The sequence below is a fragment of the Cygnus olor genome, chromosome 1 (assembly GCF_009769625.2).
Source record: "Cygnus olor isolate bCygOlo1 chromosome 1, bCygOlo1.pri.v2, whole genome shotgun sequence".
Classification (NCBI taxonomy): domain Eukaryota; kingdom Metazoa; phylum Chordata; class Aves; order Anseriformes; family Anatidae; genus Cygnus; species Cygnus olor.
The window spans coordinates 63609699-63623832 of NC_049169.1; the positions used below are offsets into that span (position 1 = coordinate 63609699).

Genomic DNA, 14134 nt, shown 5'->3' on the forward strand with positions numbered 1-14134 from the left:
GTGGTGTTAGACAGGAAAGAAACAGTCATGGCTAAATTTCCTTAAGAGCTAACATGCAATAAAGAATAAACCAACCTATTGTGTTCTTATTGGTCTGAGCTTCCTTATAGCCCCCCCGGGAAAAGGTCAGTCCAATATTATAGGTAAAGCACCATGATAATCCAGTCTTTGTATTTGGTTCCTGATGGAAGGAAAGATTACCTCTACAGTTCACTCTAAGTTACTGCCATACTTTTTAATGAAACAACGACAGGGCTGAAGAAAAATCTCCAATTAATATGCTACCTTTGGAAGCAAGACGTTTTCCAGTTTAGGTCAAAGAACAATTTTTGCCTTTAAATAGATGATCATGGCTCTTCCTGCCTCAAGGCACCAAGTTACAGAGGCTGTAGCACATGAGACTATGCAAAGAATCATCATCTCTGATATTTCTAAGTTCAGCTGAGAACAAAAATGTAGACTGTGGTAGGGGAACTTAAAAGTTTCAGTTTCTGTAATGCATTTATTTGGTCTTGAAATGAAATATGGTTCTCAAAAGTAAATGGATATGAAAGACTGATTAATCTACATTCAAAATACAGCTGAAGCTAAGCTAATAGTTGGTTTACTTCGTCTTTCTGATTGCTGCAATGTGAAACTAGGTAATAGTATTATTTGAATTCCTGCAAACTAGTTCCTAGCTCACCCATGAAATTCACAGCCTGAATTCAGTGGGAGGCAGGTGGTGTAGCTGACCTATATCACAGCTGTTGATACAAGAAAAGTTTATTGCTACTGATAACATGCTAAAAGGAGGATGATTTCTTAAACAGAAACATCATCAGGTTTTCCCATTTCTTATCGTAAGTTTCCAGACACACATAAGTGTGTTTTTTCATTTCTGTTTTTACATTTTAAACTTCATAACATGCACTGTCATTACTTCTTTCCCTTGAGGATGTTAATACAATTTCAAATGGGCTAACCATATAATAGTATTTCTAAACTCTATCAGCAACTTTGGATTCAATTTCATTTATAGCCTATAGAATGATTTATTTTAAAACAGAGTTATAGCTCTACTGTGTAACTCCATCTCATAACAAATTTGGTGGAAAGAAATTATGTAATCAGGCTGAGAGGAAGACCCATTCATAACTTTTAGTGTGCAAGGAAAGTGGTCATGGAAGGTTCATAATTGGCGTTTTGAAAGTGTTTGCAAAGTATGAAGACAAAACTATGTAAAAACGTAACAGATGAAAGCTGTCAGAGGGTAAATTTCAAATCGCTAATGACATCTATAGAGCACAGGCAAACCAAGCTGTATTAAAAAATCATCTGTACCTTCTAGCCTCCAAAAGAAAATGTTCTGGTATCTCAGAGATCTACAATAAAAAGTGTCAAAAACACACTAATCATATTAAGTCTACATTTCTTTTACCTTACATTTCTTTTACAGCTCATTCCACAATAAAGTGCTTGTTATGAATGCTGCCAAAACAGTGAGCACCAGTTCTACATGATGCCTATGAGCACATCTCAAAGTATCATCAACAGTCCTATCCATATGCTTCCCTATACATTTTTCATGTTTCTGCTTCAAAACATTCATAGATGTCTTTGTGAATTGGAACTTCTAACATCTTGCAAAGGGTCTGCAGGTCTGTGTTCAAAGACTTGGACAACAAACAAAAGCCATCCATTTTCTGTCAGATTTTTGGAGCAAAGCCAGAATGAGTTTGTGAAACCTTGCTGTTGACTTGATATATACCAAAATATTGAATTTCTCTCTTTAATATATTTGGAATTACTCTTCCACTTCTTCCCTGCTTTTCTTATCTGTCTTCAGACCTGTGAATGCCTCTTTTGAGAGCTGCAGATATTCAGTGCACATGGAACACTGGTTGAGAAACTTTGCTTCCTCCACATTGGCCAGAATTTTGCCCTTGCCACTTTAATCGAGTACAGGTACTAAGCGCAGAAACTGTGCTTCTCACTGCTGTTGTGTTGCCACTTTCCTTGGTAAAATGAGACAGTAAAGAATATGAGCAACAACTGTAAACCACCCTGTATCACTATTCATAACTCAAAGTATCGCATTAGCAAACGGTATTGTATTTGAGTCCCATTTTCATGAAGAGGTATGCAAGACTGACAAGATGTGGCACATTTTTAACCCATTCCACTCTGAAGCTGACACTATAATGTCACAGCAATCCTTCACATAAAGTTCACAGCCAATATCAGAACAGACATCCTGACTGTGGCACTGATGTGAAAACCACACATTTATTATGATGCCTTCAAGACACATTTGGCTGAAAGAGCCAACGTACCGTGCTTCAAAAGGAGAGGAAAGTCTACACAGGCAGAATGAAAGAGCAGTGAAGGCATAAATTGCATTCATATCTAGTTCTACCTATTTGCTGTGTTTTTGAAACAATGATGTCACAGAAGCAGACAAGCTCTGATTATGTATGAGCATCTGCACGTACACATCTAAAACATTTGCCAGCAAAAGTGCATTTCTCTCAATCCTGAAGCTTAAAAGTGGATTTGACCATCACAATGAAAGGGTGATAACACTGTCTGACCTCTGCCTGACTTGCTGCCCTCCTCCTGGACGCTGACTGGCACTAACTGTTGAGAATGACTAAAAATAACTGGCTTGTCTCATATACTATAATAAGGGCAAAGGGAAAAAAAGGGACTTATTTGAATTTCTTGCTGTTCACCATTCTGTCATACTCCTCTTTTATTTTTTTCCCCTTGAGAACAGAGTTTGTTACAGAAAGCACAATTAACACACATGGTGAGAGCCAAGAACTTATTAACAATTTCATACCAGTGCCAAGCTGGTAATGAGTTTGGGGGGTTTGACGCAGAAGAGGGAACTGAGTATGAGAACCCGCTCCACAAAGGGCCATATTTAAGGACGGCATCACATTGCCACACAGGGCAGACTTCCTTTTCCTATGGTGTAGGCTGCTAATTATCCAAAGATATGTGTTAGGTGTGTCATGCTCAGCCTCATTCTGCATAACAAATCATCCAGTCCTGGGGTCAGGTCATCAGCAATGCTCTCTGTCCTGGTTTCTAAAATATTTCCCTAGGAAAAGTTAAATCTCATTTCTCAAAATTACCTAGTAAATCCCAGGAGAAATCCTTACAAGTAAATCAGTATTGATTAAAGGACAAGAAAAAAAAAGCACTGAAAACAAATGTGTTCACTGAACACATAAGAGCAGATGTGGAAGCAAAGTACCTTGGCTAATAATTACTGTCCATGTGTGATCAGCATGTATGAGTTTCTCTCAAGGTCCAACTACTAATCACAGTTCCAAAGGAGACCGTTAGCTGTTTCACATTTGTTTGGTGGATCTCATCTCTGAATCAGTGTCTCTTCAGTGCCACCAGTTCCACACCGCTTAAATCATGAGCGATGTCAAAAGTTAAGGAGGAAGCAGGTTAGGAAAACAGCCAGCGATAGATAAATCTGTATGCAATGAACAGGAGAAAATCAACAGCAGAAGGTTAAGCTAGGCAGAGCTACAATGTGCATGGGGACTCCCAGGAGAAGAGAAATACGACTGCACCATTTGTGTACTGATGGCTGGAAATACATCAAGTTTACTATTTGTATAACCCAAAGGAGTCCTTAAGGCATAAAACATTCAACAATTGCCAGGCACGCTTTAGCACTGAAGAACTGGTAAGAATAGTGTCAGTCTCTCAGAGATTTAACTCTTTTTTTTTTTTTAATTGGAAACTGCTCAGAATATTTTCACTGGCAGTCAAGGGGAATTAATTGGAATAGGGACAACAACTTATTTTCATTCTATGCTTAATATCCTTTATCAGTGGCACATGCTGCTGAGACTTATGCTCTACTTGCCCATGCACTCAGGGGGGTGAGGACTTTCAGCAAAAATTTCTTCTGCTGCTAGGTTTATCTCAAACAGAACTTAAGCCTTTGGACTAGAGCTTCAGAAAGTCTGGCAAGTAGAGTAGTCCCCCTTTTGCACTTAATCCTAGGCAAATGAATGAAGTCACAAGGATAAAAGTAATCACTGCTCTTGGGCTATTGCTCCTGAGGAGTCCAGATCACGTTGCAAGGATTCTTTAAAAACTGGCAACACAGCTAATCTGAGTGCTGCCAAAACCTCTTACTCCATGCCACTTGAATAGATGAATGCCCAAATTATTCTTAACTAGAAAATTAATAGTGAAAAGAGTGAGTCAGCACAAGCAGTTCTTATGAGAAACATCCAGAAACAAAAACAAGTCAGCAAAGTTATGCATTAAAAACAAAACCAAAGGTAGAGGATGTTCAAATCTAACATCTTCTCAGTTCAGAGAGTAGCTAGTCCAATATCCTGCCTCTGGCAGTGGTGGCTTACATGTGCGTAAGACACGAGAAATGGAGACACTATATGATGATGCTTTTCCTGGCATCTGCATTCCCGTCCCAGCATCACAGCACTGAGGAACTGTCTAAGCTGGGCACCAGGTCTGAACCTTCAGGTGTAGTAAGCAGTGATGGTCCCATTCTCCATGAAGTTTCTCTCACTCCTTTTTAAACCCGTTACCTCTGGCCTCCACAGTTGTTCTCAGTGTGTTCTCACAGAACACCTTGTGCATGGGTGTACACAAAAGGCTTTGAGATGTTACATCAGCACAAATAAGAGTTCATTATTTCACCAGACTTTACGTAAGAATGGTTCATTGCCAGGTCCTGATTTGATTAATCAGTGCCTAGAGATTACAGAGCACAGCTGAAAGTACACCCTCTTTCATTTTCTATTTGAGGCCCTGTAAAAGACCCTTTCTGAAAGAAGATGGGCATTTGAGTGTTTATAATAAGGCACTCTGTATTTATGCAACAGACCCTCGGTTATGCTCTATTATCCTGCCTGGCCTTTTTTTGACCTCCCTACTGTCCATTGTTTGGCTCTTTTATTCACAGTAGGGCTAAACGCCTGAGCACTGCCAAAGAAAACAGTGTCATGCATGTGTCAAATCACAAGTTTGCATCCTAAGTCATTGTTCCAGGCTCATTAACAGGAAACACAACCAGCCAAATCTGGATTTGGTAGACTGCAGGTATATTTGGATGCAAGAGCAGCAGACCGAAGAGCTGAGGATTACCCTGAGAAAATAACATCACAACAAAACGTACTTAACCTGCACTGGTAATCTTCATAAGCAACAAGTGCAATAGAATAGGAAGAGTATGTGCTTGGAAACACAACCAAATTTATGAGCAATTATAGGATTATAAACCACAGATCAGGAAATATAAAAGTGAATCTTACATGGCCACCTTTGGTTTCACTTGCTGGAGTTACTGGTTCATTGGCCTATGTGTGAAACAAGAACCTCAAGAAAATGTTTGGTGGTATCTATGAAGGAGATGAAACTGAATGACAGATTCATAATTAAACCTTTACCTGTTAATAAGGAAATGGCCCAGGAGCAGCCAGGAGCTTATCAGACCTGGACAGGTCACGTTGTCTATACTTAGAGCTCCTTCTTTGACAGATAGACAATATCAGATACTAGTGTATTTATCCCTCTCACAGCACAAGGAGAGGTTGGGTAGGATTACAAGTCACAGCTTCATTTATTTTTCTCTCTCCAAGACATAAAGCCATTTTGTTTCTTTCCAGAAAGAAGTTCAATAAAGTTCTGTGAACAGAGAGAGCGATAAGAAAGTAACGCGTCAGTATCCAGCTCTACAAAATAACACCCTCACAAAACTGCTGCACAAAGTAGGCCAAAATTAGTTACCAAAAGCTTTGTCTGCAAACACCACAGAAGAACAGGTCTCCAGTCTATCCAGAGCCCAGGCAAGCGTCTTCACAGGAAAAGCATTAAGATCTGGCTGCTTAAAGAAACTGTTAGCATGTTTTTGAGGATGCTCAGGTAAGACACAAGGGTACACCAGAGTTTGATTTTAAGGTCAGCAATATCTAGTAAGGTTTTCCATGTTACAGAACATTAGCCTATTTTATGATAAGTAGGATTAAAGTTGATCTGAACACACTTTCTGAAAGCTGAAGGAAACAGGTTTTTTCTCCTTTGTCTTAAGAAACTGAAAAGCTTGCTAAAACATTAGCACTGTCAGCAAAGGAGGCAGAAAATATTCTGAGCGTGGCTAGGCACCAACAAGCTAGAAAATCTCTCTTCAGTATGCTTTTCTAAAAAGAGGAGAGAGAAAACACCTTCCCTCAGGCAAAGTAGCAGATATATATTCTAAGCCTAATTTAGAGCCAGTTCAATCAAAGACTACTTCCAAAACAAAGGAATGTAAACATAGTCAGTTAGAGGAACTATGCTAATACTACGCTAAATTATGATGAGAGAGGTCTCCTGACTAGAGAGACAGCTCTTATCTCTCCGTCACTCCTTGGCTGCTCTGACCTCTATAGCAATCTCTGTAGGCTGCTCCAGCATCACACTTCTGCAGCTCCTTTTCAAAAAGCAGTGCTTGCATGGAGGTACATTAAGATGAAGGCACCACTAGCGATACCAACTCTGAGTACTTCAGTATTATTTCCTTTCTTCTTCTCTAGAAATGAAACCATTGCTACAAGTACCTGCAAAATGTAATGAGATAAATACATTTATGATGCAAGCTTTATCTGATCAGTGCAAATGCCAAAAGAAACTCCTGTTCATCAGCTGGATGGCTGTAAGGCACAGGGTAACACCATGAAGGAGAAAGGTGAGCTCATGGAAGGATGTTGCACGTGTTTCAGCTGTCAACACTGCAGTAATTTAAACCACCTTGGTGCCTAGAATAATGGTTAGATCACACACACAGGTTTCCTATACAGTGCATGAAGAAAGCTAGGCAACTAAGAGGGGAAGCAAGCTAATAACACTGGAGGGAGACTATTGTTATATCACTATGGCCAGTCTGATAAAACGTGCTTCCCACAGTGCATGGTTCATAGCAGTGAATCCTCTCCTGCACTTGCTCACCTTTTCCAGCTTCCTACAGAAGTTAAACTGCTATGGACATAGGAAATCTGGGGTTGAAGACCACACTGTCTCTGAGGGATGGAGACAGTGAGCCTTTGTTGAGGGCAGTCACCTCACAGAGGAGACACTGGGGTTCTGGTCTCTGCTCCAATTAATATTTAAGTATTTCTTATTAAACATTAATTGAAAGAGAGACTAGAACTAGTTACCTATTCCCAGCTGAGTGGCTGTAGCCTTTAGGCTATGGAGTCATTCATTATAAGCTTGCTTACTCTCACTCTGCCTGATCCACAAAGTACTAACTATTCCCCAGCAAAGTGGAACAGCTTCATCTGAAGGAATAAAGAGAAATCTCACCCCAAAATAGCCTGTCAACTGACTGCTGGGGCACTTTCTTCAGAGAGAGAAGTGGATTCATATTGCCTCAAGCAGAGAAGATATTTGAGTTTCAAACCTTACTGCAATCATGGAAACGGAGTAGGACATCATGAGCACCCATATCCTCCTCCAAACAGGTCGACTCTAAAAATACCCAGGGACAAGGTCAGCTGGGGAAACATCTCCCTGGGGGATTCCCAGTGGCACCTGCAGCCAGTTCTCAATATCCAGCAACAGTGTAGTAACAGACCTGAGTCCAAGCTAGAGGTGCTCCTGAACATGCCTCAAACAGACCACTGGATGGGCAGAAAATTTTACAGCTGGGAACTTAGGCACCTATTGACTGAAGGAGCCCCAAGGAATAGATGGCAACTGAGTGAGTCTGCTAAGGATCTGGTTTGGACCTAACTACTTCCTACATTAAATAGGAAGCACTATGTACCCAAATCCCATTATAGTCTAACCTTATAACAACAAAAGAATGTGAGATTGGTATGGATATTTATTAGATATGTGCTCTCAGTGGAAGTTTTTAGGTTTTATTTTGAATTGACAAAAATGAGAGAAAATCTTAATTCTTCTGACTCTTCAAACTGAGAAAATATCATTTCTAAAAAGAAAGTAGTCAAATAGGATTTTTTGAAGGTGTATTTAGTATAAAATACCTTTTTTATTTTGCATTACTCATGTATTTTTCACAAAGCTGTATTTCTAAAATGGCTATAGCTAGGAGTGAAACTAGCAGTGAAACTAGCACCCAGCACAAGTGCTCACACTTTGCATCATGCACAGGTTCCCCTCACAAGAGTCCAAGCCATCACTCCCATACCTTTCCTGATTAGCATGAAGTACAAAATCTTGGTACCACTAAAATGAATACAAATTTAGCTATTGATTTCAATGGTATGGGGGGCCATGCAATTTCACCTCTGACTTTTTTCCACCTATTTTCAGTACATAATCCCTCACCAATTTGTTTTTCCTCCCTATCCACTTCCCACTGCTCTCCTCCCTGGTTTTGCCCTCCAGAAGCTCAGATGTGTGTTGTTGCCATGGCTCATTAACATTGCCATCCCATAAAGCTCCCTGCTCGTCTGTTATCTCCTGGACTGCAGGTAACCAGGTGCTGATTTCTTTCTACAAGCCCTGATTTCTTTCTGCAAGCTGCAATGTTATTTAGTAGCACAGACTACGAAGTTTAACCTTTTGCTTCCCCACATTCGTATGCTATTCCTCTTCTTTTTCACTATTTCTATTCCATATATGCATGAGTGCTGGGAAGAGCTTACCAATACCTGCCAATAAGCAGCTTCTTCAGGCACAAAAGCATTCATCCACCCACATTGCACAGCTCCTAATCCTAGTCGCATAACACCTACAAAACTGAAACTGTGCTATCTTTCATATCCATCTTCTACCACTTCCTTTCTTCACCTCATGAGGTTTCCCCTGCAGTTGCCACTGGTTTTGGGGCAGACACCCAGCTCCAAGGCCTTCAGCTTCCTTACAGAGGAGAAACACGATCTCATCACAAGAACTTTCTGCTTCAGCTTCTGAGCTGGATCATCTGTACTAGGATAACCACCTCTGTCGGTAGGTTATCAGCTTCTCAGGGTAGTGATTTCATCTTTGTTATCCATCAAATAAAGTCTGCTTACAGTTACCATAGGGAAAGATTTTTTAGTGGCACAGACGGAAGAACCAGTCCCTCATCTCCTGACTGCAAATAAAAAGCGTTTTTAAATAAAAAAAAAAGCAATCACTGGAAAATTAGAAAATGATGAAAGACTGTATATTTAAAATATGTTTTTAAAAGTTTTTTTTTCCTTTAACATTCATTAAAGGCAGGCAGTTCATACACAGTTAGGAAATGTTGAGTGAGCTAATGACCATGCTGATATCTCCAACGCAGAGAGGCCATCTACATAGACTTTGTGATTCATAAAAAACACAAAATCTAGTCTCTGAGTACTAAAAATGATCTCTCTGGCATCAGTTTTAACATCAACATATTTTCTGGTTCAAATTACAGAAGTTTTAACAATCACCAAATGACATTCTGTCCCATGTCTGAGATCTTGGTGGGAGAAAAAGAAAAAAAAAATCTTAGTTTCCATTATTTTACTTACTTAGATGATGATGATATTGCTATCCAAAACTGAAGGAATTTTTATTACATCATAAATAACAATGCTGGTGTTTTACTCTTTTGATCATTTTAACATGGATCTAAAAAAACATCCGGGTACAGAAATTCTTGGTTCATCCTTCACCATCAGGGTGAAACAGACACTTAATTTCTTCCAAACCAAGTGTTTTTTCTAGTGATGAGGATTGAAAATGGTTTGTTTGCCTTCCTAGAATGAGATGCATTATCTCCAGAGACCTGAGCCTGATACAGCAAGAGAGATCCAGGTCAAGCCACCCTGCAGACATCAGCTGTGACTATATGGCACACTCTTGCAAAAAGGCATGAATTTTTAAACTCTGGGGATATGGAATTCCCAAGATTCTTAAAAGTCATCAGCATTCATGCGAGTGCATTCTGGTGGTTCAGAAAACACTCACATGCTTTCACATGACTATGGATTTCTGTGCAGATTCAGAAAGCTGAACTTGTTCAGAAGAGAACTCCCAGAGAATGGAAGAGCACTGACTGTGTTATTTAGGGACGCGGGACCAGAAACAGGAGGCTGATTTTTTGAAGACCAAGGAATCAGTCTTCAGTATCGTAGGGAACCCAGTACACAGCTAAAACACCATAAATTTATGTTACTTATGTATAAATGTTATTTCTACCTATATGAGAAACATGCAGCTTTTTGTTGTTGTTGTTTGTTTATATTTAAGTCTAAAGGTAAAAGGAATGATTATTTTTGGTTTTAGTTTGCAAGATGCTTTAAATTTAAGAACACTTATAAATCATGTCATATGGGGTGGGGGGAACAGGACACAATCAAGTAACTTAAGTCCAGAATTTATCTTTAACACACTCAGCGGAGCTGCTCACATAAAGACCATCCTTTCTTCCTTTTTTTTTCTCTAACTAGATTGTCAGATATACTGGTTAAAGAGACAAATGACTTTCTTATTGTAGCTATCAATCTGTGGCAGCTCTTCTAATGACTGCTTTTACACCAAAACGTACCAGATGTTTCATTAAAGAAATGTTGTTGTTGCTTTTTTCCTATCTTAGTTTTATCAAGATTTGGATTAAGCTAAGTCTGCCTTTTCCTATTAGCAGTACCCAGAACCAGAGACACATTTCATAAACACAACAGAAGGGCAACTCATTTCTGAAGCCACTTGGATGTTACTGCCTTAGGATTTATAGGATTGGACCAAGGTATATTGAGCTGCTAACAAGGATGAGATCTCTTTGAGCACAAGGTGAAATATCAATGTAATTCAGTGTGACAAGGTCGCTAACAGCCTAGGGTAGGTGTCAATCACCCTCTATCTCTTATATTCAAGCAATTAATTGTAGTAGTGTCTGGTGTAAGCTTGGTAAGTGAAGGCACTAATCCCATTTATTGAAATACATTGACTGTTTTTCCACGAAATAAAAAGTTCAGCATTAGACTTTGTCTTTGTGGTCCAATATCATCTTATAAATAAATGGTTTATGAGCCTGATTTTTATACAAGTAAATTCCTTCCTCAGACTGTAATTAACTATTAGGGCTTGTTCTGTTTAGCATCTGAACAGGAAATAACTGCAGCTGGGCTCACACTGAGAGTTGTTATTATCTCAAAAGAGATGAGGACAATCAATATTCTAGGGAGGACAGGTACTGAAACTGCCTCCTGAATAACTTACAGGTCAATAATCATGACAGAAAATGGAAGGGAGTTTTGCATTTGAAGGAATCCCAAGGAGACCCCTGAGGAAGGAATTGAGTACAAAGATGAACCTGTATCCTCTGACTTGGTTGTTTGTCTGACTGAATCCAAGTCACAAGGATCCTGTTCTCCTGCAAGCATTTGGGTAACCAAATGATTCGGTAGGTGTGTCAGTAACTGGCTGACTATGTAGCACACAGTAGGAGAAGCTGTTAGCATATGACTTTAGGATAAGTAGATATAAACTTGATTTTATTTTTGTTAACCACTGTGACCACAATTATAATCACATATTTCATTTGAATACTGAAAATACCTGAAACATTCAGGTAAATATACCTGAAAGAGGTATACTGCCTTTTACTGAAACCTGACTTGTACTATAGGCAAGTCCAGTGCAATCATTAAGTAAGAACGTTTGTTCCTTTTGTGGGCGATAATCTTTAAACCCAGAGTAAATGTCTCAGTCCTAGGGGTTTCTCTAGGTTAAGAGGATGCCATTCCACTCAGCTACAGAAAACGTAATTTCAAAAAAGACAAATTATTAAATTTTTTTTTTTTTGAAATTAGCCAAAAACCACTGTTTCCCATGTGAACAATGACGACATTCGACTTCCTTAATGTTGCCTATTTTCTGAACATGAGTGTGCATTTTGATTTTTACTGTACAGTACAAGAAAACTGTTGAAAGCTTTATCTAATCCCAGCAAAACCAAAATACCTGAGTAATGATGTGGGTGGTGAGAAAAAGAGTTGCGAAAATATTGGAAATTTTCAAAAAATAAGAAGCATTTATGTAAAACAAACCTTCATGTAGGTGCTATAAAATGCAATGCAAAGTCCTAAGAGTACTTTGAAAAATTATAGCTTCCTAAAGCAGGTTTTAATATATTTGTAGTTTTGTTGTTGTTGTTTTAAAATAATTACTTTTTTTCCCTTCCCTTTCTAAACCACAGTCCCTCACACTGGCAGGTCTGTGGGATAATCAAAGACTGATAGGTGTTTTCACATGCTGTAGCATTTTCATCATTCAGTGTCATGTCATCCATGAAAAATTGCTCCTTCGCTCCCTGCACACACCCATTTACCTCTTTCAAGTCTTGGACAACAGCAGTGAGTCTCTCATTCTCTGCCTGAACATTGGTAACCACCGCCCTGCTCTGCTTCAGCTCGTTCTGCATCTCCAAAATCTTCCCCAGGTAATAAGCTTCTTTTGACGCAGACTCCTGGAGGAGAGTCTCTTCACGTGTTTCCCCATCTTCAGCCACTTTACGATGAATTGAGAAGGACTGTCCAAACGCCTGCAAGAGGAAAACAGTGCACACTATTAAACTACTGAAGCCCTAAAAAAAAAAAAGTTATCAACAATAATGAGCACCTGCATAGCCAGAGGGAATGAAATAGATTGGTGTCCCATTCTCTGACCTAATAAATACTGCCATAGGAGCTTCCTAGCAGCTGAGGGCCACCATCTCGTTTAGCTGAAAGGAAGCATCTTGAAGCTGTTCTCATTTGCAGTATGGATTTTTGGCCCCTATCCAGGCAGTCTCCACTGAGATCAAGATGGTGCACTGCTAACTAACTCTTAATTATTGCCTGTATTTTATCTCTCCTGAATGAGGCCAACTGGTAATTGTCAATACCTTTCTTCTCTCACACTGCAAAATAAATGTGTTTTCTTTCAGAGAGCATAAACAGCTCAAAACCTTTCTCAATTGTTTTCCATTTTCAGTGTTCTTTTCTGAGGGAAGCTGATCTTATGGTATAGAAAAATGGCTTCCTACAACTTGAAAGATAAATGAGCTGAGTCCCAAGCAGAGGTCACCTATGCCATGGGTAAGGTAAACATGGAGTTTGACTGCCACTTCTCTTCACTTATTCTGAAGTACTTTCTGCTTCAGCTAAAACAAAACAATATTTAAGTATTCAAGACATTTCTACATAAATAGGCACTTTTCAGTGATTCTCTTGCTCTTCTTGTTACTGGCTAAGGGTGAGCAGTTTAATAACGTAATATTTTTCAGTGACAATATCTGAAGGGATGTTATTTGCACCAGCTCTGACACAACTTTGAAGAAAGCAAAGTACAAGCCATGATATCAGAATTGAAGGATATAACATTTAACTATGAAAGACAGGAAAAAGATGCAAAATATAGTTTAAAAGTGTAATATAGAAAAATAACATAAATAAAACCTAAATATTAATAATAACAATAAAATAATATTTAAAATAAAACAAAAACCCATTTTGTTTGTATTATCTTTAAAAACAGAACATTCGATGAAAACCGCATCGCCTAACTCTGGTGGAAATTTCCAAAACCAAAACCAGGCAGAGGGAAATTCTCCATGAAAGCCTAATTTCTGCCCAGACCGACGAAACCACGTAGCATAGTATATATTTGCACCTGCTGTAACCAGTGACCTCTTTTGCTTTCCCATTATTAAGAACTCCTCACCAAATAGAAATCATTGTTTTACTGTTATTTATTGCCTTTCAGAACACGTTCTAAGTTTTACTCGCTCTGCAGCAGCCCCTTAGAAACTTCAAAGCAAAACCCTGTATAAAAACTTTGCAGCTTTTAAGTCTACTTTACTTAGAGAATCCTGTGAACTCAGCATTAAAGGATTCTAAAAATATTCAATAATGTATTAACCCAGCTGTCTTCTCTAAAGACTGCAAGTTACTGAAATAGCAAGCATCAGCAATTTGCTGAATAGGATTTTCCCAATAACAAGAAATTCAATTTAATGAGACTGTTGAACACTGATTCAGTCACAGTCTGTGAATAAGACAACTTTCAGAAACACTGCTAATAAATTTTATCTTACAATGCATACTTATATTCAATGGCTCACTACTCCTAATTTGAGACCTAAACAGAAAGCTCCAATCTAACAGATTCCCTACAGGACAAATGCAAAGTCCATGTACCCAGGGGGAAA

At 38.9% G+C, this 14134-nt stretch overlaps 1 protein-coding gene across 7 annotated transcripts in view; it reads right to left on the bottom strand.

Moving 5' to 3' along the window:
- The window catches only part of BICD1 (BICD cargo adaptor 1), a 177432-nt gene that overhangs the window by 72916 nt on the left and 90382 nt on the right, over positions 1-14134 (bottom strand). For all 7 annotated transcript variants that reach the window (XM_040561644.1, XM_040561611.1, XM_040561652.1 and 4 more), the window contains exon 2: positions 12275-12487. In XM_040561644.1, coding sequence (XP_040417578.1) covers positions 12275-12487 — 213 coding nt within the window. The remainder of the gene's footprint in view (positions 1-12274; positions 12488-14134) is intronic.